This window comes from Manis javanica, chromosome 10 (assembly GCF_040802235.1).
Source record: "Manis javanica isolate MJ-LG chromosome 10, MJ_LKY, whole genome shotgun sequence".
NCBI lineage: Eukaryota > Metazoa > Chordata > Mammalia > Pholidota > Manidae > Manis > Manis javanica.
The window spans coordinates 4,193,816-4,219,501 of record NC_133165.1 but is presented as its reverse complement, the minus strand read 5'-3'; the positions used below and the strand labels follow the sequence as shown (position 1 = coordinate 4,219,501).

The 25,686-nt window shown below is 55.5% G+C and overlaps 2 protein-coding genes across 2 annotated transcripts in view; one reads left to right on the top strand and one right to left on the bottom strand.

Annotated features, from left to right (window-relative positions):
* Positions 1 to 25,686, bottom strand: part of LOC118972897 (polycystin-1-like) — a gene marked incomplete at its 5' end in the record, with an annotated part of 49,349 nt that overhangs the window by 10,860 nt on the left and 12,803 nt on the right. Inside the window, 14 exon segments of the mRNA XM_073214663.1 lie at positions 1 to 2,179; positions 2,406 to 2,579; positions 2,582 to 2,878; positions 3,400 to 3,533; positions 3,730 to 3,932; positions 4,081 to 4,212; positions 4,993 to 5,745; positions 6,214 to 6,494; positions 6,751 to 6,877; positions 7,275 to 7,390; positions 7,584 to 7,801; positions 8,810 to 8,993; positions 9,093 to 9,170; positions 9,173 to 9,766. Coding sequence (XP_073070764.1) covers positions 1 to 2,179; positions 2,406 to 2,579; positions 2,582 to 2,878; positions 3,400 to 3,533; positions 3,730 to 3,932; positions 4,081 to 4,212; positions 4,993 to 5,745; positions 6,214 to 6,494; positions 6,751 to 6,877; positions 7,275 to 7,390; positions 7,584 to 7,801; positions 8,810 to 8,993; positions 9,093 to 9,170; positions 9,173 to 9,766 — 5,470 coding nt within the window.
* Positions 13,498 to 23,794, top strand: LOC140843964 (nuclear envelope pore membrane protein POM 121-like). Its single transcript, XM_073214661.1, has 9 exons — positions 13,498 to 13,718; positions 14,377 to 14,548; positions 19,472 to 19,563; positions 20,170 to 20,243; positions 20,728 to 20,843; positions 20,968 to 21,073; positions 21,315 to 21,494; positions 22,812 to 22,951; positions 23,116 to 23,794. Exons 2-9 carry the CDS (start codon positions 14,492 to 14,494, stop codon positions 23,161 to 23,163), a joined length of 813 nt encoding a protein of 270 aa, XP_073070762.1. The 5' UTR covers positions 13,498 to 13,718; positions 14,377 to 14,491; the 3' UTR covers positions 23,164 to 23,794.

Sequence of the window (25,686 nt, the reverse complement as noted above, 5' to 3'; positions counted from 1 at the left end):
GCACCCGTGGCAATGCTAGGCTCACAGCAGTTGGGCACCTGGAGCCTGACCACGGCCTCCAGCACCAAGATGCGCACCCGGGCCTGGGCCCTGCTCACGTGATTCTCAGCCTGGACACTCACTGCGTGGTCCCCAACGCGGGGGAAGCTGTGGGAGAACTGAGGCCCAGAGAGCACCTCAGGGACGGCCCCATTGACCTGCAGGTGGAAGCTGACAGCTGAGCCAGTGGCCAGCAGGATCTGAAAGTGGACCAGCTGACCAAGCACTGCCACCTTGGTGCTGGCCCAGAGCGCCAGGCCCACAATGGGCTCCTCCACTGTGAGGCTGTGTGTGGCTACCAGCCAGCTGACTACATTGGAGGCGCTGAGCTGAAAAGAGAAGGTGCTGGCATCAGGGAAGACCATGGTGACATGCTGGCCATGCTTGCTGCCACCCAGAGCGGCCCAGCACCAGCTCACGTTGCTGCCCGAGGCCAGCTGCCCCCAGAAGGGCACAGTGGAGCTGGGTGTCATGAAGCCACAGTCTAGCTCACCAGCCCTGATGCTGAGACCGCTCACAGGCACCTGCACGGCCACCTCAATGGCGGCATTGGCTGAGCCCAGTTCATTCTTGGCTGTGACTGTGACCAGGTGCAGGCCGGGGGTAACAAAGGCATGGAGGGTGGAGGGCTCTGGGGTCTCCCAGCTCAGCCCGTCCTCCAGGGACCAGGTATAAATGACACTGCTGCCACCAGCCAGCTCAACACAGAGAGTGACACTCGTGTTGACAGCAGCTGGGTTTGGGGAGGCAGCCGCAGAGAGCCACCCCACAGGTTCCACAAAGTCCACAGTGCAAGTGGCTGAGGCACTGCCCAGCATGTTGGTGGCCCGCAGATGGACATGGTACGTGCCAGCCCCGAGCACAGTGAGCAGGAAGGTCTTCCTGCTGCCAGCCAAGGCCAGGCCACCGTCCCGCTGGGCAGTCCAGCTGTAGGAGACGTTGGTGCCATCATGGACCATGGCCTGCAGCTGCAGCGTGTGGTTGGTGGGGAAGCAGCCACTGCCACCACCACCCACCACCTGTAGCCCCTCGATACGCTGCAGGACATAGACGAAGATGCTGTCCTGGGTGGCACCCACCTTGTTCTCGGCTGTGACAATGATGTTGAAGGTGCCCACCGAGCGGAAGGTGTAGGAGATGGTGGGGCCCCCAGGGATGAGTGTGCAGTGGTCACAGAGCACCCAGCACTAGCGCACGTCACTGCCTGCCTCCAGCAATGTGCTGAAGTTCACACTGCCATTCAGGGGCACCACCGTGCAGCTGGCGTTGACACTGAGCCCCCGTACACGCTGCTGCACTGTGACGTTCAGCCTGGCCTCGCTGAGGCTCACCTCATTCCAAGCCACCACCCTGATGGCAAAGCGGCCTGTGCTATTGTAGACATGGTTGACCATGGGGCCCTCAAGCCACCTGCCATCCCCCAGCTCCCACAAGTAGGTGGCGGGGTGCCCACGGCCCACAGCAGACAGCAGGTAGGGCTGCTGCAGCTCCAGCACATGGGAGCTGTTGACCTCGATGCCTGTGAGCTCCACGGGCTCCTGCACCTCCACAAGTGCTGAGTCATTGGCAGCCAAGACATTCTTGGACCCTGTGACCGTCACCAGGTAGGAGCCCGAGTCTCGGTAGGTGACTGTGGCCTGGGAGCTCCCGGTGTGGGTGGCAGCCTCCGTGTCAAAGTCCCAGGTGTAGCGGTAGGAAGAGGGGGGCCACGCACAGGCAGCCAGCTGGGCTGCATTCCCAAGCTGCACAAACTGCCTCTCAGGCCACAGGGTGACGTTGCCCACCTCGGGCTCCACACAGACACTGGTGAAGTAGTGTGCCTCATTCACGTGGCTCGACAGGTCCAGTGCCAGGGGAAACGTGCCACTCCGTGTGAAGTTGTGTGTCCCTGTGGGGTCCCCCTGGATGGTCATGTTGGATGGGCCGTCCCCAAAGGTCCAGTCAAAGATGTAGAGGGCAGGGTTCCCGGTGACATGGGCTGTGAGCCGAGCATGGGGCTGCTCAGGGATGCAGCCCGTGGGGTCGATCCACAGCACCTCAAGGACAAAGACCTGCACAGAGAGGCTCTGGGCCAGCCAGCAAGCCGCTCCCACAGTCACCGTATGGTTCTGTGCTTGCAGGTACCAGTGCTCCACCGGGGGCCACCACAACCCGCTCGGCAGAATCTCTACCGAACCGCACTCCGCCACATGTGGGCCTCTTGGGAGGGGCAGGGGCAGGGCCCTGGTTAGACGTGAACAGAGGGCACCCTTGGCCCCTGCCTGGGGGTCCGCATGGGGAGGCATGTGGGGTGACGCCGGCACAGGGGCGGGGGTTGTGCAGGCATGCTCAGGCTGACAAGGGCGGACGCCAATGCAGGGCCCAGCCGTGGGAGCCACTGTTTATCATGTCATCCGCCATGTCAAAAGTCCACATAACATTATCACCTGACTCCAGGGTGGCGCTGATGACCACTGGTGCGCCCTGCTCCATAGTGGGGCTGAGCCTCACGCCCAGGCCATGGAGCCCGTCAAGGACGTGGATGCTAGTGCAGGCCGCGTACTGCTCACCATGTTGTTGGCCTCCAGGCAGACATGGTACATGCCCTGCGAGGCAAATGTGTGGTTGACCTCAGGCTGGTGCTGCATCAGGGCTGGGGAGCAGTCCTCGAAGTCCCACAATCTACGGACATCCATGGGCGAAGGCAGTAGATGTGGGGAGGTGACAGGCTGCCCCGCCACCAAGACGTGGCTGCCCACAGCCACAGACACGGCGGGTAGGGAGGCGCGCACACTCACAGGTACTTGCCAAGTCAGGTTCTCGAAAGCACTGGACAAGAGCAAGGTCAGGTTGTACACACCTGGGGGACAGGCTGTTGTGAGGCCGGGGCGGGGGCCACCACAACCCACTCGGCAGAATCTCTACCGAACCCCACACCGCCACATGTGGGCCTCTTGGGAGGGGCAGGGGCAGGGCCCTGGTTAGATGTGAACAGAGGGCACCCTTGGCCCCTGCCTGGGGGTCCTCATGGGGAGGCATGTGGGGTGAGGCCGGCACAGGGGCGGGGGTCGTGCAAGCATGCTAAGGCTGACAAGGGCGGACGCCAACACAGGGCCCGGCTGTGGGAGCCACTGTTTATCTGGCCTTCTGCACGTGAGGCTTCTGGGGCTTTAACAATGACTGAAAGGCAATCATCCTTCTCCCTCAAAAACACTCAGAGAAGAGGACAGGGAGGGCCAGTTTCTGACCAGCAGACCTGAATCGCGGGCTCAGCAGCCCAGCCCACCCGACCTCAACACCCCTCCTCCATTCTCGTGAGGGCAGGGCCCAGGCTGCACAGAAGGGGCTGCCCCCAGGCCAGGCCACAGTCCCCCCCTGCACCCGGGACTGTGTAGCTGTGCGTGATGTTGTGCTCCACCAGCTCCTGGGCCACTGTGGGGTCTGGGACCTGGAAGGATTCTTTGTACGGAGGCTTGAACTGGCCCGTCACCTGCTCGCCATCCCAGAAGGTCCACCTGCCAGGGCAGCAGGTGGGCTGTGAGCAGCTGTAGGTTGCACTGGGGGGGTCAGCTGCTTCTACAGGGGTGTCCCCAACCCTGCTGAAGCCCCCACCCCTCCCAGGGTCCTAGCCACCCAGCACCTCCCAACAGAGACAGTGGCTGAGGAGAGAACCTGACGCCAGCCCACCCAGGCCTGGCCCAGCGCGCTCACAGAAAGGACACGTCCACGGCTGTGTCCATGAGCACGTCGGCAGCCAGCGCTAGTGTGGCACCGAGGGGCAGCACGGGCAACACCACAGACATGCGGAGGCCCTGCATCCTGTGCATGTGCTCCACGGTGACATTGTAGTTCACAGTGACATTGCTCACATGGTTGGAGGCTGTCAGCCGTGGAGACAGGCAGTGGACAGTGGGCTGCCAGCGGGCAGGCCACAAGGCAGTGTGGACGGAGGCCCCCGCACTCACCCTCAGCTGCGTGGGGTCCTTGGGAGCAAAGTGGAACGGGAAGCAGAGGGGAGCCCCAGCGCCTGCCCCCCAACTCCACCCCGCACGCCCTGCCCACCAGGAGCTTGAAGACAGCGGCCCTCTGGTAGATGACGTTGAACACCACATTGTGGAAGGTCAGGGACTGCTTGTCGTCGATGGTCCAGTGGAAGATCACGTCTGAACCGGCCTTCACCACAGGGCTGTACCTCTGTGGGAAGGACACAGGCGGGCTGTGTGGCCCTGCCCTGGACACGCCTCCCCGGGAGGGGTGGGGGGAACAGAGGGTGTGCCCCAGGGAGGCCACCTGGGGCCGAGCACAGGCTCGCTCACCCCTCCGCCTCTGGACTCCTCGCCGTCCTCACCTGGAAGGTGACCCAGCACCAGGGCGTGAAGCGCGGACCCACATCTGCATCCACACACCCTCCCCAGGAGCTCCTGCTCACCCCGCAGTTGGACAGCACCATTCTGAAGGCACAGCTCAATGGGCCTCATGGTTCTGGACGTTACTCTGCATCACTTGATGGAACAGGTGTGTCCAGGGCAAGTCAGGGGACACAACAGCACAGGTGGCAGGGCGGGCAGACAGCCCTTCCCACAGCCCTACGCAAAGGCAGCAGAGCCACAGGCCTCCCCGTGCAGAGTGGTCGCCCCAGGACCAGGACAGCCCCTTCCCAGGGGCACCAGCAGTGGCTGGGCGGCACCAGGCCCCACCCCCAAAAGCACTGGCTTTAGCCAGGCGGGAACACACCAGGGGCCCCCCAAACCGCAGCCAGGCTCCATGAGGTCTGAGGCAGGCCAAGAGTTCAAAGTGTTTCTTGAGCAAAAACGCATGCTTCCAAGCCACTGTTCCAGTGGCGACTTCCCGGTGATGGAAGTCAGTGCAGTGTGAGGGGCTCCTAATGGCCTGGCCAGACCGCCCTGCAGCCCCACGTCCCAGCAGGCCCCCTCCTCACTGGGGAGAGGCAGGGCGCCCCGCGGCCCCACTCACCACCAGGACGCCCTGCAGCACGCAGGCCTCGGGGCAGGGCGGGGCCTGGAGGCCGCTGATGGGCTCCTCCGCCCTCACTGGCAGGCTGAGGTTGGCACAGCCGGCGCTGTTCTCCACCACCACCTCCACAGTGTGCTCACCCTTGCTGAGCCCAGGCAGCGCCAACACTGAGAACAGGGTGGCGTTGGCCTTGGCATAGCCAGGCACCAGGGCGGCCACTGTGGTGGGGCATGTGGCCTCAAAGGGTGCGTGGACACTGCCTCCAAGCCAGTGCGCTGTGGCTGTGGCACTGTCACCGGAGTCCACCTGAAGCACCAAGGCCGAGCCGTTGGTGGACACATAGAAGTGACCATCTGGGGGGATGGGGTGGAAGACTCGCAACCCAGCCACTGGGGACAGCACAGTGAAGCTGCGGGACAGGTTCTGCCTGGACACGCTGTTGCCCACCATGACCCGGACTTCATAGTGCCCCGGCCGCCGCAGCCCCGGATTGGGCCTCATATCCAGCAGTGGGGTGAGCTGTTCTGTGGCAGCCAGCAGCCTCAGTGTGCAGGCAGGGCCGGCTGGGGCCACCTCCAGCTGGGCGGGCAGGCGGGTCAGCCAGGCCGAGGCACTCGTGGAGAAGTACGGGACCTCGGAGCCAGAGTGGCTGTGCGCTGGCGGGCAGTGCAGGAGGGCGCCTGCCCCAGCATCATGCTGCAAGCTGATGAGGTCACCGGGGAGCAGGGGTCTGTCTTGGCCATGGAAGGTGACCTACGGGAGGGGGAAGTGAAGCTGTGTCAGGCCCTACAATGGGCCTACAGGATCCCCTTGATCTGGCCACCAGAGCCACCGCACAGGGGTCTCAGCTCACAGTCACTCATTCCACCAGGCTTCCCAGGACCCCAGGTACTCGTGGCGGAGACAGCCCTCCGGGACAGCCTCAGACAAAAGGCACATGCAAGGGCAGAGAGGGCCTCCTGGACTGGGGGGCCTCTGAGGGACGCTCCTCTGAAGGCCAGGAGAGGCCAGCCCCACCAAGACAGAGGGAGAGTCCTCCCAGAAGGCCCTGCACAGTGCAAAGGCCCTGGGGAGACCAGCTTCACACTGAGGGATGAGGCTGGAGGGCGCGGGGCAGGGCAGGAACCTGGGGCTGTGGAAGAATCTGCACTTTGTATCTGGAGAGGCCCAGACCTAGGGAGCTTGGAGGAGGCACAGCACCAGGCCTTGAGGCCGACGCACCGAGTACTGGGCCAGCGGCCCAGCCGGCAAGGAGAAAAGGAGCTCCTGCCACAGTGGGTAGGAGGCCCCAGGGCGCCCTGGCCCTGGCGAGGACCCGTTAGCACAGGCCTGAGGGCGCCAGGGGGCATCTAGTGGCAGGCAGATGTTGGATCTGGGGCACAGGTGTCCCCCTGGGGTGCACGCAGGGACCAGCTCGGTGCTGTTCTCCAGGGTCCTGCTGTCAGGTGCACTGCTGTTTTTCTGGGGCTCCTGCAAGGAGAAGAGGGGTGTCGGGCCCCAGTGTGGTAACAAGCCTCAGTCAGGGACACCCTGCTGTGACACAGCCTTGCGAGACAGCACCCCGGCCCCTACCCTCACTCCCCACCCAGGCAGGCCCCTCCCAGTCTGTCCTTGAGACCCCAGGTGCGAGTCGGCATCTCTGTGGAATCCACCCTGTCCACCTTGAGGCTGGAGATCAGTCCAGTGCCAAGGGACGAGAGGACATGAAGCACAGAGAGGCCCCCCAAGCCCCCCAAGCCCACCAGGATGGAGCCCCACCTGCTCCTCTCTGGGGCCGGTGCACCTGCAGCCTCAGCTGGGCAGGCCGGCCGAGCGCCTGAGTCCCAAACTCAGCAGTGGTGAGGAAGGCCTCTCGGCTCAGGCCCAGGCCTGCAAACACCATCACCTGGTGGGGGGCAGGAGACATGCTGCTTGGTTCTGCAGCCTGGTGGCAGCCCAGTCCCACCCCAGGCAGGTCAGCGGGCAAGAAGCCACCAGACGGGGCATTGGAGGCCTCCGTGCACCTTGTCCCACACTGGGAAATGCCGTCCCGCAGAAGGAAAGTCAGTCTGAAACTGTCTGTGCGGGCCCCGACTTGGTTTTTAAAAGCCCACCAACAGCAAGAGAGAAGGTTCAGACTCCCTGGGCGCCCCCCTGGATCAGGGCACGGCCTCTCCCCTCCACACTGTCTCTAGGGCACACACGGTCAGCAGTGAGGTGGAGAGAGCTTGTGCTCCAGACACACAGCCCCTGGGGCACACACGGGCTCCGGACCGCATCCCGAGGGGCCGCGGGCCGCCTACCTCCACAGCCTCCTGCGGGGCTGAGAGGGCCTCCAGCTGCACCAGGAGGCTCAGGGGCCCCTGCAGGTCCCCAACGGGCGCTCCCATAAGGAAGTTCTCCGTGTCCCACACGGGGCCTGGCGGGGGCGAGTGTGCAGTGTGGGAAGGGCTGGCCTGGGACTGAGCCCCCGGAAGCACCCCCAGCTCCCTCCACCTTTGTTTCATCAGGGGAAGGCTCAGTTCAACGACAGCAGGCGCTCAGCTGAGGAACACAGGGGACCATGAGGCCAGGGCAGGAGGGCTCCCCACCGGGCAGTGGCCCCAGTGCACCTCCAGGCTGCAGCTCACACACGTAGCTATGCGGCGCGGAGCACAGGTCCGTGTTGCACTGGCCGGTGGGCCCGAGCCTCATGCAGCGCTCAGCCGAGGCAGGGTGTGGCTCCCCAGGAGGCCAGTTCTGGCAGCTCTCCAGGCTGAAGGCCTCAGCCAGGGGCACGCCTGCCACCATTACCTCCACAGCAGAGAAACCAATCCACACATCCAGGCTTCTGAAGCAGACACTGGGGTGCGCGTGTTCAGGGGGCTTCCTGAAGACAGGTGCCCCTTAGTCTGCCTTCTCTCCGAGCACAGGTTCCTCACAGCAGCCCATCTGCTGGGCCCTGTCCCTGCCCCTGCTCTCCAGATGAGGCCCAGAGACATGCCCTGGCAGGCAAGGCCCACGCAGTCCCCACCCTGCCACGCATGCCCACATAGCCTCAGCGGCCGAGGGCCACACAGACCCATGCACATCAGAGGGATGGCATTTGGGGACCAAGATGCCTGCGTATAAACCCCAAACAGGCTATTCCCCACAGCTGTGCCAGGATGGGCAGACCGTTCTGGAGGCAGGGCTTATAGACGCTTGGGTAGGGACGGGGGAGGAGGTGATGTGCTCAGAGCTGATGTGGAGTGAACGCAGGCACGGCCTGGAGGACTCGGGGCCTCGGTCTCCCCTTCTGGACCCTGAGGATGCCAATGGTGTGATCCGTAGTCCAGTCAGCCCTCTCCCTCCCATACAGGGTTCCTGGGAGAGGTGGGGCTCTGGCCTCCAGCCCCACCAGCCACAGCAGGTGCTGAGGGCCGAATGAGGCCAGGCAGAGTGGTCCCTAATGCCCACGACAGGGAAGCCCGCTTGCCCACAGGCCTGGGGTGACAAGAACATCCACAAGGCTCCTTGTGCACAGCGGCACCGCCCACCCAGGTCACCAGAACTGTCCCACCCCTGCCAGGAGGGCCCCAACACAGGACAGGCAGGTGACAGGATACAGGTCTGGGGCACCTCCCGCAGCGGGCACAGACCACCCCCGCACCCACATCTGTGTCCAGAGGCTGATGGGAACAGCCATCAGCTGGGCACGACACGGCCCTTCACCTCACGTCCAGGAGGCAGGCCGGCCAGCTGCACACAGCACTTCCTCCCCTCCTCTCCTCCTGGCCCTCCTCAGACCTCGGGCTCTGCCCCACACAGTGGTCTGGGGCCCGGACCCCCAGCCTCTCGGAGGGTGGGCGCAGAGTACCTGGTGACCCGGGAGACCCGGAAGTGCTGGATGGCAGGACTGTCCACCATAGCCAGGGCGGCCCCGGCCCAGGCTCGGCACTGCTCCTGCGCCTGCAGCCAGGCTGCCTTCTCTGCCACCAGCCGGTAGCAGTGCTCATTACCAGGGAAGATCTCGGTGTCCAAGGGGCAGAGCGGATGCACCACTTTGGGGATGGCAGAGAGATGGGGGCATCAATGTGGGTGCCCAACCAGGACCCTGCCCTCTCTGCCAATGCTGGGCCTGGAAGTGGGGAGGCACCCACCTTGGGCTGGCTCGTCGCCCAGGGTCATGATGCTGTAGGTGGCGTCCAGGTCTGAGCTGCCACAATTTCGGACACTGACTCAAGGGTCTCCTCACTCCGCACCGAAACCAGACACACAAGCTCCAGTGCAGCAGGCGCTGCCTCCACCTTCACGTCCACCCCAAGCCAAGCCAAGCCAGCCCCCTGGGCCAGCACAGCTGTCACGTGATGGCATCTGGGCAGCACATAGTGGTGGGTGGCGGCCGGACCAGCCACGTCCACCTTGGGGGAGCCGTCACCAAAGTCCCAGTGTGTGGAGCTGATGGGCAGTGAAGCAGTGATGTGGAAGGCTGCTGGCTGGCTGGAGGCCAGGGGTCCTTGGGGCCCCAGCAGGGTGGCCCCTGGGGAGGCAGGGAAGATGTTCTGGAGGAGGGTGGGGCCCCCACAGGCAGGAGCAGGGCACAGTGTGGGGCTGCAGCAGAAGGGCAGGCAGGCCGAGGAGGCGTTGGGGGGCTGGGCCGTCCCGCACAGGCATTGGACCCGCTCTGAGAGGGCAGTGAGGCCCTGGCCAGCTGGGAAGCAGAAGGCACTGCAGGCCTTGGGTGTCAGAGGGCCCTCCTGGGCGGTTCTGAAGGCTACCAGGGTCACGGCACCACCAGAGCTGTTGCTGGGGAGGCAGGCAACACACTCCTCACCTGGAGGGGCAGACAAGCCAGTCCTGTGCTGCGCCCATCCCACTGTTCTCTGCCCCGTTTGCAGGCCACACACCCCCACCTGACCCTCCACCAGCTGCATGCCACTTGGCACCGCCTCTCACTTCTGCCACCCAGAAGGCCTTCCTGACCCCCACCTGGGCAGTCGGCCCCTGTCCTTATTCCCCAGGTGCACCTGTCCTCACGTCCTCGCCTGCCCACCCCAGGCTGGCGTGGTGGGCAGACACACGCCGGGTGCTGACCGCCTGCACCAGGGTGTCTGGGGTGGTCAGCATTCCAGAACTCCCTTAAGAGTAGAGATGTGGCCACGCTGCTGGGCTGTCCCCTGACCTGGGGCAGGGCCTGTACTACCACCTGCCCTGTGGCCTCTGGGCTGGCCTTTCTCCGGCCTGTGTCCAGGAGGCACCCCCAGAGGCTCCTGCCCTCTGGGTGCAGAGACCGGCATTTCAGGCTCCCGCCTTCCTTCTTTGCTCTTCCACTTTGGGACCTTTGCTCAGCAAAGAGAAGCCCCGGAGGGTTGGGGAGTTATGATCCCTCATTTATTCCTTCTATGATCACTCTTTGACCTCCAGGCTAGGATCTTAGGGAGCCACTGGACCCTGGGGCTTGTTTCTGTGTTCCCGTGCCAGGCGCCCTCCCTGTCTGTACCAGCCGTTTGCATAAACATAGGCCCTACAGTTTTGCCAGAAAATTCATTTCCTTAAAGATATTCTTTTTAGTATAAAAACGTCTATTGATTGGGTTTCACTTAAGTATTTGGAAGGGAAGGTGAGACACTTGGAAAGAGTGATCCAGTCATTAGAGGTCTTGGTGCATTTCCATCCTGCCCTTTTTCTCTGAAGAACTTAGAAAATGCTTCCCACCTAATGCTCGAAACCCCGTCAGGCACGTGGAGCCCACCCACGGTAAGAAGAGGCCGTCTGCTCCCTTGGTGGTGAGTCGGGGCCCGTGGGGGTAGTCAGAGCAGGGTGAGGGCCTCTGGGAGAAGACCCCTGCCAAAACTCCGTATTAAACAATTAAGCAAAGACAGAGTCACATTAATTCTCTAAAGTAAAATATTAAACTAGGAATATAAGCATTCTTCAGTGAAGATTAGTTAAAAGTAAAAAAGGCAGGAGTAACAGCCTGCAATGTTTGAACATCTCCCAGAAAAGAAAATACCTCAGCATAGCCCATGTATTGTTTGTATCAATTAAATGAGGCTATTGTAAAATTTACTTTAGCGGCTAAAAAGCCCAGTTTATCTTTAACTTTACCCAGATGCTGCTTTTCCTCCTCCAGCCCCTAATCAAGGAACATATAACCTGGGCAATTAATATAACAGGTAGGCCCAGCCGTAAACAACATAATGAAGGGCAGGAAGGATTCCATCTTAAAGATAAGAAGTTAAGAAGATTCTTAATTTACTATTTAACAAACCCACAATAACTCAGCTCACCTTGAAAGCAAGACAAGCAGCCTTGATTGATGTGCTCCCAAACCAAGAAACTGCTATTCTAAGAAAGGATCAAAGCAGTAAATTTCTTATGCAAACTGCAAAATAGTCTGGAAACCTGATAAGAAACCTAGTGTCTCCTTAAAAATAAACATGTAGAGACCATTTGGTGGGTCTGCATCCCCAGCTCTTTGTCTCTCAACCGCCTATAAACCCCCTAGACAACTTAGCACCCCCGGCTCTCCTGTGCGCCCCCACCCCCCGCCCCCCAGCTCTCCCGAGCCGGGAGCTCTGTCTGTCCTCTCACCGTCTCTCTCAATAAAAGTCTTCCCAGCTCTCCTACCTTGACCGCTAAGCTCATTCTTGACTCCGCAAACGAGAACCCCGGCCTCAGTGGGAGGGCGCTGGCATGGCCGGGTCCCCAGGGAGCTGCCTCCCTCTGCAAGGTCTGTTCGCCCTCGGTCAGTGCCCACTGCCATTACAGTGCCAGCTTGAGCCCTCTGCCCCCATACCCACGCTCGCCTGTCCCAGGCCAAGCCCCTTCATCCTATGAAGAGGGACCGCGCCTCCGCAGGGGCAGGGCAGCGGCGGGCGGCCCCAGCACCATCCCCGCCGGGAGGCCACTTCGCAGAGGGAGTCCCCTTGCTATTTAAAGGTGCCCCTTGTTCCCAGAGAGCGGAATGTGATGGTGTCAAGTCCACCAGCAAGGCAGCGAGCGGGTCCCTGTGAGGCCGCTGCGAAAACAGAAGAGCGCAGCAGCTTTGGGTGGGCGGCGCAGCGGCAGGAAGCAGAGGCGAAGGGGGGCTCAACCTCCGTCCTGCAGGGAGGAGGCGCCGGCCTGGATCGCCAGCGGCTGCCCCGCAGGCTGGGGTGCGCATCATCCCGCAGGGGCTCTGGTTACAGGGAGGGGCCCCCGCGGGGATGCAAGGTGGCCTGGCCCCAGGGGGCGGGAGCCCGGAAACAGGAGGCAGGAGTAGCCCTTTGTCACTGGGTGAGTCGGGGTGCTCCAGGGGAAGAACCCACAGACCTGTGGGGACCGTGTAGGAGGAAGTGTAGGTCGGGACTGGCCTGTGACTGTGGAGAGCCCAGGGCAGAAGATGGTCCTCTCAGCAGATGGTCTGCGCCCCCCTGCCTGCTCTCTGTGGGCTGGGCTGGCTGATTGGCTGATGCCCACCACGTTCTCAGGGCGGATCCTAGGTCTTCTGAATCAAATGCTGGTCTTCAGAAATGGCAACAGGAGGAGTTAGTGTCAGTGGCAACTGTCAGTGTTAGTCAGTGTAATTCACATAACGACCCTGAAATTGACATAAGAGGGGGAGGGTGAAAGGATCTGAATGGCGGTAAGGCTTCTACATTTACTTGAAGTGATAAAATACTGATCATAAGCAGGTGGTACACAATCAGGCATGTATACTGTAATCCTCAGAACTTCTTAAAAAAATCAAGAAGGTACACCAAAAGTCAATAAATACATTAAAATACTAAAAAATATTCAGAAACAGTTGGCCCTCAAACAACATGCGTTTGAACTGTATGGGTCCACTTATATGTGAAATTCTTACAATAAATATATTGGAAAACTTAAAAAAAAAAACATGCTCAAGGTGTTCAAGGCAGCGTAAGGGTGGGTGTGATTTTTGTCCCAAGCGCTGACCCCCGCAGGGGGGGTGGGCACCGGGCCGCGGGCCCCGAGACCCCTTTCGCGCGCCGTGTCCCGGCGACCCCGGAGCGCGCGCCGCCAGCGCACAATGCCCGCCAGCGCACAATGCCCGCCAGCGCACAATGCCCGCCTCGCCCCTGGCTCAGGCGCGCTGGCAGAGGGAGTCAGTCTGGTAGAGAAGCCGCGGACAGACCTCGCTGATCGCCCGTCATGGGAGGTTTTCTGAGCCGTGTCGTGGGAGGGCTTCTCCCGCAGCTGGTGGGAGGGCTTCTCACAGAGCTGGTGGGAGGGCCTCTCACCCAGCTGGTGGGGTTTCTTCTCACCCAGTTGGTGGGAGGTCTTCTCACCCAGCTGGTGGGAGCCCTTCTCATCAATCTGGTGGGATTTCTTTTCACGGAGCTGGTGCGAGGACTTCTCACCCATCTCCGCCCACCGGCCCGCCCGGCCCTCCTCGGAAGCTCCGCCCACCCGCCGGCCCCGCCGGCCGCACCGGCCCGCCGCCCGGCCCTCCTCGGAAGCTCCGCCCACCCGCCGGCCCCGCCGGCCCCTCCGGCCGCACCGGCCCGCCCTCCGGCCCTCCTCGGAAGCTCCGCCCACCCGCCGGCCCCGCCGGCCCCGCCGGCCCCACCGGCCCGCCGCCCGGCCCTCCTCGGAAGCTCCGCCCACCCGCAGGCCCCGCCGGCCCCGCATGCCCCACCGGCCCGCCGCCCGGCCCTCCTCGGAAGCTCCGCCCACCCGGCGGCCGCACCGCCCCAACCTGCACCGACGGCCCGCCGCCATCCCATTCACCCCTCGGACCGCCCTCCTTCCCTCCGGTCCCCTTGGAGGCCTTCCTGCGGGTAAGACACGCTGACCCTCCCAAGACCGAGGACTTGACTTTGTTTTTTTGTTTTTTGTTTTTAATTTATTTATGTTATTAAGGTATTATCGATATACACTCTCATGACGGTTTCACATGAAAAAACAATGTGGTTACAACATTCCCCCCTGTTATCGTGTCCCCCCCAGACCCCATTGCAGTCACTGCCCATCAGTGTAGGAACATCTTCCTCTTTGAAATCATAGAGGAACATTTTGAGGAACTTGCCGCAGTAACTATGTTGTCTGAATTTCACACCCATGAAACCCTCACTGCAGCCAAGATACTGAACATCACCATTCCTGCCAGAAGTTTCCCCGTGCCCCTCGGTGGAGCCTAAGACCTCCCTCTCGCCCTGCCCCTGCTGCCAGGCATCCAGTGGTCCCCATTCTGTCACTGTAGATTTGTGTGCGTTTCCTAGAGTATACATAAGTAGAATCATACGTTTAATTTTTAAAATACTGAGCTTTCCCTTTCTGACTTTGTGAGACATGTGTAGCTGAATTAACAGTAAAATTAACAACATTATCCTTTTTCATTACATTAGAACGACTTTGTGACCATGGGATGAAGCCTTAAAACAATGTTGCTGCCTTTCACTAGCACACCTGTGTTTTTCCCTTTTATTTCCCTTTTAGGCCTGGGCCTCCGAAGAGTGGCCTCAATTCCCAGAGCTCAGATGGCCACTTGGGTAAGAGACCCTCCACCTATGCTGTGAGCTGCTTGAAGGGCACGTGCACATGTGGCATCCGTATGTCCAGCCGCAATGCCATTACCAGTTCCTACAGCTCGACTGGAGGCATCTCTCAGGTACATTCAACTGGTGCTGTGGAAGAAGCGGGTTCTTTGCATTTATTCGTTGATTATAATACAGACTTGTGGAGCTGTTTTACGCAAGTGGGATCATCACATATGTGCTTTTTGCATGCTTTTTGTCATTATATATTGCATGCATTGTGTGTCATATAAACTCTCTTTAATGGCCTTTTTAAAATTAGAGAATGTGCAGAAAAACAGGTGTCATAAGCGCAACCATTCCATGGAACCACCACCCAGGCCAAGTTAATAAATAATTTTCAACATCCCCGGGCCCCTCTCATACCCACTGTCAGTCACTACTCCTTCCCTCTCTTCTTTCCTGATTATTAGCACCACATATAGTTGTCCCTGTTTCTGAACCTCTTATCAATGGGAACAGAATATGCTCTCTTTTATGCGTGGGTTCCTTCACTCAGCATTTTACTTGTGAGATTCAGCCGTGCTGTTGCAGGTAACAGGGGTCTTTCATTTTCGTTGTGTATTCTCAAACTGTAGGATATATCACAACTTAACCATTCTACCACTGGACGTTTGGGTTTCCAATTTGGAGCCACTATGCGTAATGCTGCTCTAGACATTCTTGTATTAGTCTTTTGGTGCACATATATCAAGTACGTGTACGTTCAGTCTTAGCAATTTGACCAATTGTAGAAAGTGATGTTTCAGTTAATACTCCTACCAGAGCAGGGGAGCTTTTGTTCCTGGGGTTACACATCCTCACTGACACCTGCTGTTGCCAGTCTCTTTAATGACCCATTTCAGTGGGTGTGAAGTAGCACTTCATTGTAGTTTTAATTTGCATTTTCCTGATTACTAATGAGTTAAAAGTATGAGTTCATTGGCCGTTTGTACATCCTTTTCTGTGAAGTGTCTGTGCAAGTTTCTTGACTTTTCTATTAGGTTCTCTATCTTTTTCTTACTGACGTATACAAATTCTTTATATGTTCTAGATGCAAGCTTTCTGATATATGTTGCTATAAGTAAGCGTCCCCCATTTCATTCTCTTTCAGTCATTTCACTTACGGTTAGTGTCTTTTCTGTGCTGTTTAGGAAATCCGTGCCTGCCGAGGGCCGTGATGATCCTCTCCAATCCTCCTTTCTAGGAACTTCATTATTTTTCCTTTCACATTTGGATCCTCACCTGAAAAACTTTGTTTTACATGGTGTGAGGTCAAGATCAGTCTTAATATTTTTCCATGTAATATCCGTTTGATTCTGTAACATTCACCGAAAGAATGGGTCACCCTTTCCCTATTGCTCACAGTATCGGCTTTGTTGCATGTCGGTCCCTCCCTGCTTCCAACCCGCAGATAAGCGGGGAGACGCGATGAGATCCCGGAGACTTGAAAGGACCAGCCAGGGGAATCGAGGCCTAACAGCGCAAGAGTGGTGCTGAGAGGGCACCCTTCATATTTACTGAGCACATACGTGTTCACAACAATAGAATCCTGTCGGGGGGGGGGGACTTACTAGACAGTCATTAACTAACTGGAAACCGCATCCTCAGCAGGCTCCGGTCTCCTGGGCCACGATGTCTCACATGGTATTGAAACAATAGCAAAGGCAATTCGGGCACAGAAAGTGTCTTGGTCTTGTTTGTTCTGTTCTTGGTCACTTATCAGGAATTACAGGAAAAATAATCAAGTCATATATGGTTATACGTTTGATTTCTATGCTTGATTTCTATAGTAATCCCACAGTTGCAATTTAAATGCCCACGTGTACGCGGATCCACTTCTAGATTCTGACCTGTTCCGCTGCTCTGTTTTTCTGCCTGTGCCCATCTTTTTCTCTTCCCTATGCTGTACAGTCTTTATGTTTTGATATCTAGTAGAATAAGTCATCCAACGCTATCATTTCTCTCATTCCTCTTCTGAATGCTCTTGCATTGTGACCCTGTGCATTTCTACATAAATTTAGGATCAACGTGTCAGTTTCAACCAAAACAAAAACAAAAACCACTTGCTGAGCTATTGATTGGAATTGCCTTTAATCTAACAGTTATTTTGGAGAGAATTGATATTTTTACAGTATTGAATCTTAAAATCCATGAACATGGTACATCCTTCACTTATTTACATCATCAACTTCTTTGTGTAGTGGTTTTTTGTATCTTTTCTTAAATTTTTCCTAGCTGTGTGTTTTTTATGCTGCTGTAAATAGTACATTGAAAATTTGTTGCTGATGTTAGAAAAGCAACTGATTTTGTTTTCAGAAAACTTACTAAACTCTGACCATTTATCTGTACATTCTTCAGGATTTTTATATGTATGTCATGTCTACAATCATGACACTTTTTCTCCTTTCTTTCCAATTCTTTTATTGTTTGTTTATGCCTTATTGCACTTGGCTAGGATCTCCAGTAGAATGTTGAACAGAAGTGATAGCAAACACCTTCGTCTTGTTTTCCCAATCTCAGAGTGAGTACTTTCCAGTTTTGTATTACATGTGACATTTGAATATAGATAGACATTCTTTGTAGATACTTTTATTGGATTAAGGAAGTTCCGTTTCCAAAGTCATATTGTCAAAGTACCAATTTTAGGAGCCATTCTCTTATGTTTTTCTGTTTCTTTAATTTCTGTTCTTATAGGTACTATTTCTTTCTTCCTTTCTTCATGTTTGAATTGCTAGGATGCCTTTGTCGCTCTAAGTATGGATTCTTAGATCACTCGGTTTCAGCCTGTTCTCTTTTCTCATGTATGTTTTGAAGGTTACTGTGAATTCAACTTTAGCTTCATCCCACTAGTTTTGAAATAGAAGGATTTTTCATTTTCATGCAGTTGAAAATATTTTCTAATTGCCATTGTGATTTCTTCTTTGACTCATGGGTTACTTAGAAGTACATTGCTTAATTTTTAAATGGTTGGGAATTCTCTAGTTATCTTTTAATTACTGGCTTTTAGCTTAATTCTGCTGGGTCACACGGTGTCTTCATCAGTCCTTGAAATGCTCTGCATTTGCTTGATGCCCCAGCACATGTGCAGTTTTGGTAAGTGCTCCACCTTCACTTGAAGGGAAACTTTACTGTGAAGTGCTCCGTTGTGGTTTCTCTTGCTTGGAATTTACTGTGTGGCTTGATGACTTTGATGCTTTTGAGAAGCTCTCAGCCATTATCTTTTATACTGTTCTGCCCTATTTTCTCACCTCTCTCTAGTAACTGTTCTAGGACATGTTAGACGTCTTCACGGCGTCCTATGTGTGTCTCTGCGTGTTTCCCATCATTTTGTCTCCCAACCTTCAGTTCTTCAGTTTTCTGGTTCACTAATTTCCCTCAGCTTTGTGGAATCAGCTGTTTTAACTCATCGTTGCATTCTTAATTTCAGTCAGTCATTTTTGTAGCTACCATTTCTGCCTAGAACCTCCATACTGTCATTTAAATCACAATAAATCGTCCCTCTGAAGTCTTGACCACTCCAGTATTTGAATCTTCTGTGCTCTGTCCACCTGGTTAGTGGTCAAATCTTATCTTACATGCCTGATTTTATGTGTTGTTTATCTGTCAGACAGTGAAAAACACAAAACAAAGTGGCACTAACTTGAAGCTCTGGGTGGTGGTGTCTTTCTCCAGAGAGGTTTCCCTTTTGCCTCTGGCAGGCAGCCAGGGAGGGAGCAGATTCCTCTGCCTACTTGGGACTGACACGGATTCTGAGTTGTCCGTTCTTGGGGGGCTGGTTTATTTCTGATTGCCTTCTATCTTCTCGTGTAGCCTGTGATCCCAACCAGAGGTTTTGTTAGGACCCCTCCACTTTGGAAAGCTCTGATTCCATGATTTGTGTCTTCAGCCCTGTGAGGCTGGGGACAGCTGCTCGCAGCCTCCCCACTGCAGCTTTCCCTTGTGGAAACGGCAGTCACCTGGGGGAAATGCAGACCTGGAGGCAGGCTCATCTCTGGGCTTCTCTTCTCTGTCTTGTCCCCTCCTCGTCTCACGGCGTTAGAGCTCTTCCGTGCCGCCGTGCCCCCAAACAGATGCGCTCCTCATCGTCTTCAGCATTTGCTGCGTGCCCTCAGCAGGTGGTGGGTGTAGAACACTGTACGAGGCCTTTGCCACATTTAGTTGTAAAGTTCCCATTACCGGTGGAGCCTGTGACCTAAGGCAAGATGTACACTCACTGGCACTGATAATAAAGTCTCTTTGCCCTGTGACAATATTTTTAGAGAGAAAGGTTCTTAGTTTTATGGAACAGTCTGTCAGCTTTCTGTCTTCTCTCTCTCGTACAGTCCCTCCCTACCCAACCTTATCTAAGAGCTTGTCTGTTTCGTTATAGTCCTTTTGTTTGTTACACTTCTAAATGTAAATCTTTTATCACGTCTGTGTTGTATGTGTATGCACAGTCTATGAGGTACAGAGAAAGCACTTTTCCCCTAATTGTTGAACTAGATTCTCCTCAACCCTGGTTAGTCATGGATGGATGGCTGTAGGGATAATTATCATGTGACAGTAAATGGCAGAGATGTTGTAAAAGTCACAAGCATCACAATAGCATATTTTTAAATTTTAATAAAATAAAACTGAAAATTCAATGGAAGCAAGAGTAAACTAGCTTACTGGCTTGTCTTCACGGGAACAGTCTCTGAGTGTCCCTTTATCCTTTCTGTGGATGAGTACAGAGTGGCCTTGTGTGCGTCAGAGCCCGCTCCCCGCCGTCACTGAGCATGACAGGACATGCAGAAAGCACGCTCATTTATTAACCATTTATTAGCATTCCATTACTTTTTCCGACTTCATCCCCCATAGTTGATACTGGCAATTGACTCACTTTCCAGAAGCCCCTCTTCAAAAAGAAATGTTTTTGAGTCACGTGGAAAGGAGACTTTATATACAGTGACGGATTAGAGCCACAGAATTATGTTGACGGTCAGCCCCTCATTTATTACATAGGGTCAGTCACGTGACTTCTGTTTGGCTTTTAGCTCGGGAAGAGGAGAGGTCCCAGCTCGTCATCCTCCTCCGGCCCCTCCTTGTGCTGCCTGCAGACAGCAGAGAGGCCGCCAAGGAAAACGAGGTAACCGGTGATTTGCTGTGTGGACTAATGAGAGGGCAGGAAAGGAGGGGAATTCACTCGCTCTTAGGCCATCTGAGACTCCGACTTGGAGAATCAAAGCGGTTCACATCTGAAGGGCGGCGATGGTGCCGCCCTGAATCGCTCTGTCTCTTGCAGTTGTCACAGTGATCACACCGGCTTCTGCTCCCCATCATGCTGCAGCGGCAGGGGCTGGGGTGTAAGGGGAAGGGCTGCACAGGACAGAGTGACCAGAGTGACTGATGGGAGTGGGTGGCAGGCTTCACATTCTAGACCCCAGCTGACCCTCCAGGTGTCCAACTAGAATGCCGCTTTCTTAGAGATAGAGGTGTGACTGGAACTCTCGGAATTTGGAAGGTTGTACGTAAGGTTCTGGAGATTGTTTTGTGCTTGTTTTAAGATGAAGGTATCTCTGTGGCTTCTCTGAACTGCCTCCCTTCATTTCCGTAGGAATTTTCTTTGATTTATTTTATATGTTGTCTTGACACACTGGGATCTTAGTCATGGTTGTTCTCGACTTTGGCCAGTCGGTAGTTAGGAGGGTGTAAGAAGTTATCCAGTACTTACTTGGGCCTCTTCCTCCGACAGAGGAGAGGAGCTTTCTCCTAATTCTGGCTCCTCAGCTCCCTCCGTAGGAGACAAGCAGTCCCAGGGAGAACAGGGTAAGTTGATGAACGCGTGGCATGTGTTGGCAGTAGTGTGTATGGAGGGCGCATGGGCCACAACCCACTGGACACATGTACTGAGCCTTGATTTGTGTGGGGCCTGGTAGTTACAGAGAGAGACATTCCTGTCCTTTGGGCTTCCTGGTCTGGTAAGGGAGAAAGGTGGCCCAGACTCGGAGAGCATGACCCAGGCCACCTGGGGGGTTCGGGGTAAGGTAAGCCTAGGTGGGGGAACCTGAGCAGTCCAGGGAATTTCTGTCCAGTCAGCAACCGTGTGCACGCATTTGGAGCAATTCCCACCTCATGTCATCTTGACTGTCAGAAATAATCTTGCCAACACCATCCAAGAGCCCAAACCATGGAAAACACAATCCCAGAGACACCTAGTGACAGTTCAGTGTTACAAACTAGGCTGGCTAGACAAACCTCTCCATTTCTGGAAGAGAGGAGGAAGGAAGGAAGTCTGATCCTTTATTTGCAGGCACAACCACACCTGGGAAGCAGAACTGGGATTCTCCACCTACGCCCAGCAGCTCCCGGCTGCGCAGACGCAGGTTTCCCCTGGTGCCCTCCAGGCGAGGGATCCCGCTGATCTTGGTATGGCCTGTCCAGCCGCCCCTGCCCACCCCAGCCTGGCTCCCCTGCGTCTCGGGAACGGAAGGGTGGGCACAGGTTTCTTTCACTGCCTTCTGACTGGCTCGGCTTCTCCTTCTCCTGGTAGCCTCCAGCTCCCGTGCTCTGCGGCCCGATCACACGCGAAGAGTATTACCGGGAGGAGAAAGCTCAGTCGGAGAAGTGGCTGAAGTGGATCTTCCAGGGTGAGGCTGGTAAGGAACATGGGTTAACTTCACACTCCCGAGACGGTTCCCTTTGGTTTCCTTTTGGTCTTTCTCCTCTGAGAAATCCACCTCTTGGGTTCTCAGTGGGCTCCGGGCACAGTGAGCCCTGAGACTGAGAGGAAGCATTTGTGCACGAGTTCCCCCGAGTCCCCAAGCCTCCCGTGCTCTGCGAGGCCCCCAGAAAGAATTCCCCTGCCAGGGAGGACAAGCCTTTGTCTTTCTTCCTTAGAAACTGCATCGAACTCGGAGGGTGGGGACCCACCTGCCACTCCACCTTCTCCTCCAAGTGTCACCCTGCCCGCTGCTGAGACTGCTGCTCCCACAGCCTCCCTCCCAGCCGCAGCGACTGACGTGCTGCTGAGGCACTTGGAGCAGTTGGCAGACTTCCTGTGCCTACCATCTTTCCCAGGTGAGCGGGAGGGCTTTCTGGGGAGCACACAGTGCCATCAGCTGCTGCTCAGGTGAACGCATAATGCCAGTCAGTCCCTGAAACGGCTGAACCTGCTCTGGCTTGGCACACCTGAGCTGGTGCAGGCCTGGCGGCTTCAGAACCCTCTCATCAGGCGCAGATTGTAGGGAGGGGCCTACCGCCCTCAAAGCTGGAGAAGGCAGCCTGGTTTTGGGAGTCAGACAGCTATTGGCTTGCAGCCCCATTCCTTAGCTGCTCTGAGCCGTGCTTGGGTTCAGAGGATTGGATTTTCCTTAGTGTCCACACATGGAACCCCTGCTAGGCCAAGGTTTATCCCCTGCTGTCTGCCTTATGATCTGTGAAGGGTAGAAATAAAGAGCCCTTCCTTGATGTTGAGGAATGAATACTTGAAGAACCTGTGGTAGAGATGAGTCGGATTTGCTGACTCCTGAATCCCTGGCACAGCAAGGCTTCTAGAGCACCAATACCGTCACATTTCAGATACCAGAATTCACGTTTTCTGTTCTTCCTAGAGTCTGCTGCAGTGGCACTGTTGGGGAGGAGGCATTGTGTATTCCCTCCATTCTTGTCCCCGCTGTGACAAAGAATTGAAGGGCAGAGACACAGTAGTGAGCAGAGGAAAAGTTTTATTTAAAGTTACTTAGAGAAAAAGTGCAGGCGACCTCAGAGAGAGAGGAGCACCCTGACAGTTTTGGGGTTCCCCCATTTCAGAATTCTTCAGGAATGTGACTAAGGGCTGGGGGTGCAGACCTGTTAGGTGGTCTTTGAATACTTAGAACTAACCTAACACAAGGGACTTCCTGCTCTGATTTCTCCCTGGCAGCCCGGCGTTTCTTGGTCTGGGAGCAGATCAAGGCTGCCTGCCCGGCCCCGAAGGTGGGCTGAGTTGTCTGTTTGCTAAAGAGTAAGTGAAGCATCTTCTTAACTTCCTGGGTATTAAGACCCAATCTTATTTTGAAGATGGAATCCTTCCTGCCTGTTGCTATGTTGTTTATGCTGGCCTTGCTCGCCATTATTCATTGTGCAGATTGCAAACTACTTGATTAGGGCCAAAGGAGAAAAAAAACAGCAGATAGGTAAAGTTAAAAACATAAGCTGAGCCTGTCTGATTAACACAATAAAGCCATGGGCTCTGCTGAGGTACCGTCCTTTCTCTGGGGAATATTCAAACATTCCAGGCCAAGTTGCTCGTGGCTTTTTGAGCTTTAACTGATTAACTCTGGGTCTTTTTTAGTGGGCTTTTTCCTGGCCTTATTCTCTTTCCATCCCACTCAAAACTATTTTCCTGCCTAACAGGGTGCGTTCCCTTCCCCTACGGGTACAAGAAAGATGTGACCTCGCTGGCAGTCATGCGCCGCCGAGGTTTGCAGATATGCAGCAGAGCTCAGAGAGGAGCCGTTTCTGGCAGGACTTTTCCCAAACCACAGGAAAGCCAGGTAAAAATACCTTCCCGGGCCTCCTGCCTCCCAAGGAACTCAGCCTGGGAAGTCCTGTTGAAGCACCCAGGGTTCTGCTGGCCTGGCCCTCCATAGTTTAGGGCACACAGAGAAGCAGTCTCTGGTAGTAGCTGCCCTGATGAGGTCTTTTTCCATTGGTGCAGGATCAAGATCCCTGGGAGCCTGACAGAAAACGCAGGCATATAGCATAGATAACCACGTCTCGGCAGGAAGTAGCCTACGCCCCTTGCCCTCACCTGGACCCCTCACCCAGATGTAGACTTCGGCTCCTGCTGGGAAGAGCCTCTGACCTGTTCCTTAAGGCAAACTAACTGCAGCAGATCTCTGGCTTCAGCCTGCAGGGAGGGAGGGGCAGCCCTGGAGGCCACTGCCCTCTCCTGGAGGAAGCAGAGCCTCAGGCTTTCTGCAGGAGGGGAGGCCGGATGTGGCAGAGCAGAGCCTGATTGGTACCTTGCTTTACCTGAACGGTTCCACTGGTGAGGCTGGACAGAATCACGAAACATCTGGACCACCAGCTGAAAAGATGGAGGCGTGAGAGGTGAGACAGAGGCTTCCTCCTAAAACCGCATACAATACGAAAATATAACTAATACAACTAATCCTGAAAGAGCAGCAGGAAAGAGGACTGCTCCAAGCTGCATACACCTGGAGAAAAGAATAAATCTCACAGAACAGGGTAATGTACCAAAGCCGTGACCTGGCGGGACCCAGGCCCTTCCCCCACCCCAGCTCTCTGGTGGGAGGAAGAGAAACAGAGCAGGGAGGGAGTGGAGGCCTGGGCCTGCTGAACACCTAACTCCGCGATCTGCTCTGGGGGCACAAACCTACATTTCATGGTGTTTTTCATGGTACTCTCATGATTAGGGGATTGGAAAGCTAAGACAGGCAAAATTCCTGGAGAAACTGAGATTCCAGCCACTTGTGGAAAGCAGGGATCCATATCCGGCAGCTCCGGGACCAAAGAAAGGCGGGCATTCTGAGAGACTTCCAAACAGCAAGAGGGGTACTAACGGGCCAAGGATTGCAGAGCTCACTGCTCAGGAGAAAGGGGAGGCAGACAAAATTGTCCGGGGTACCTCTGCCCAGCAGGTTGGGAACTTTCACGATCCTCGGGAACTCCCGCTCCCTGGCTGGCTACACAGCTGCAAGGACCCCCTCCGTGATAAGCAGCCTACTGCACCTTTCTCCCAGCCAGCCCCACCTGGCTTGCAAACCGACAAACCCAACCCTGGCATTAGGCCGGCCAGAGGGAAGCCCTGTCTACAGCAACTACAAACGCAAAGCATAGAGGCTTATACCTGTGTGCTCGGCCCACTGGTTCAGGCAGTGGAGACAGGCACAGCAGCCGCGAAGCAGGAAACAGCTCTTTCCTTCCCCCAGGCACCAATACCACTCCCCTACGACCCCCTGACATTGCTTCAGGGGCTGAGCAGCTCCAGAGAGTAGAGCTTATGAGCACTAGAGGGCGCCATATACAAATATGAAATGCCAAAGGAACCTGGTTCAGAGTAAAATTATGAATATGAATACAACCCCTGGGAAAGATTTAAATGAAATCGCCCTCATGAATCTGCCTGAAAGGGATTTCAAAATAAAAATCATTAACATGCTCATTGAAGTACAGAAAAATATTCAAGAACTCAGGAGGGAATTCTGGTTGGAGATCCAATCATTATGGAACACAGTATCAAACATGACACATACAATGGAAAGTTTAAAAGCAGATTAGATACGGTGGAGGAGACGATAAATGAAATAGCAATTAGAGAAGAGGAATACAAAGAAACTGAGGCACAGAGAGAAAAAAGGATCTCTAAGAATGAAAGAATATTGAGAGAACTGTGTGACCAATCCAAATGGAACAACATTCGCATTATAGGGGTTCCAGAAGAAGAAGAAGGGGGAGAAAGGATAGAAAGTGTCTTTGAGGAGGTCATGGCTGAAAACCTCCCCAATCTGGGGAAGGAGATAGTCTCTCAGGCCATGGAGCTGCACACAGGGAGGTTAAGTAACTTGCCCAAGATCACCCAGCTGGTCAGTACAACCCCAGGCCTGCCGCTGCCTCTTTCCTGACTGGGAACCATTTGCACATAACAGCACGACATGTGTGGATAACTCCAGTGGTGCTTTTAAATCCTTTACATATATCAACTATATTTCAATAAAAGAAGTTTTTTTTAATCCTTTATGACTGTGAACACATGTGTAGGTAGATTCATAGAATAGGAGCAGGCAGGACAAACACAATGGCACCAATGGATATGCGGTGCTTGGACTGAAGGCTGAAGTTGAGCAGCCAGGGATGGGGTGGGAAAGCTGGAATGGATTCTGGTGTTTCTTACACTTGCAGTATGATCACCTACACCAACATGGGGCGTAAGAACAGACACAGGCCCATATGGTGAGCACCTACTGTATACCAGGCGCTGAGCCACAGGTACCATGTTCCTGCAGGAGTGCCCACAGGAGCCATCTCATTCACTCCCCACCACAACCCCGTGCAATGCCCCTGTTCTTCCCAAGGAAGGGAAGCTCCAAGAGGCAGAGGGATGGCACCACGACGGAGAGGCACGTCCACCTGTCTCCAGCACCTGCCCCACTATGCAAAGACCACCCATCCGGGAGGCTGAGGGCTGGGAGCCAGTTCTAGGCCCCCCACTGCCTGGCTGCCCGACTTGAGTACGTCCTACAGTCAGGCCAAATCCACCCTGAGA

Bases quoted from the DNA above. Each gene is read 5' to 3' on its own strand.
- LOC140843964 (XM_073214661.1), top strand. From the start codon at position 14,492: ATGTCCAGCCGCAATGCCATTACCAGTTCCTACAGCTCGACTGGAGGC. The intron at 20,244-20,727 runs GTAAGTTGATGA...CTTTATTTGCAG, and splicing joins GCAGTCCCAGGGAGAACAGG to GCACAACCACACCTGGGAAG. The intron at 20,844-20,967 runs GTATGGCCTGTC...TTCTCCTGGTAG, and splicing joins GAGGGATCCCGCTGATCTTG to CCTCCAGCTCCCGTGCTCTG.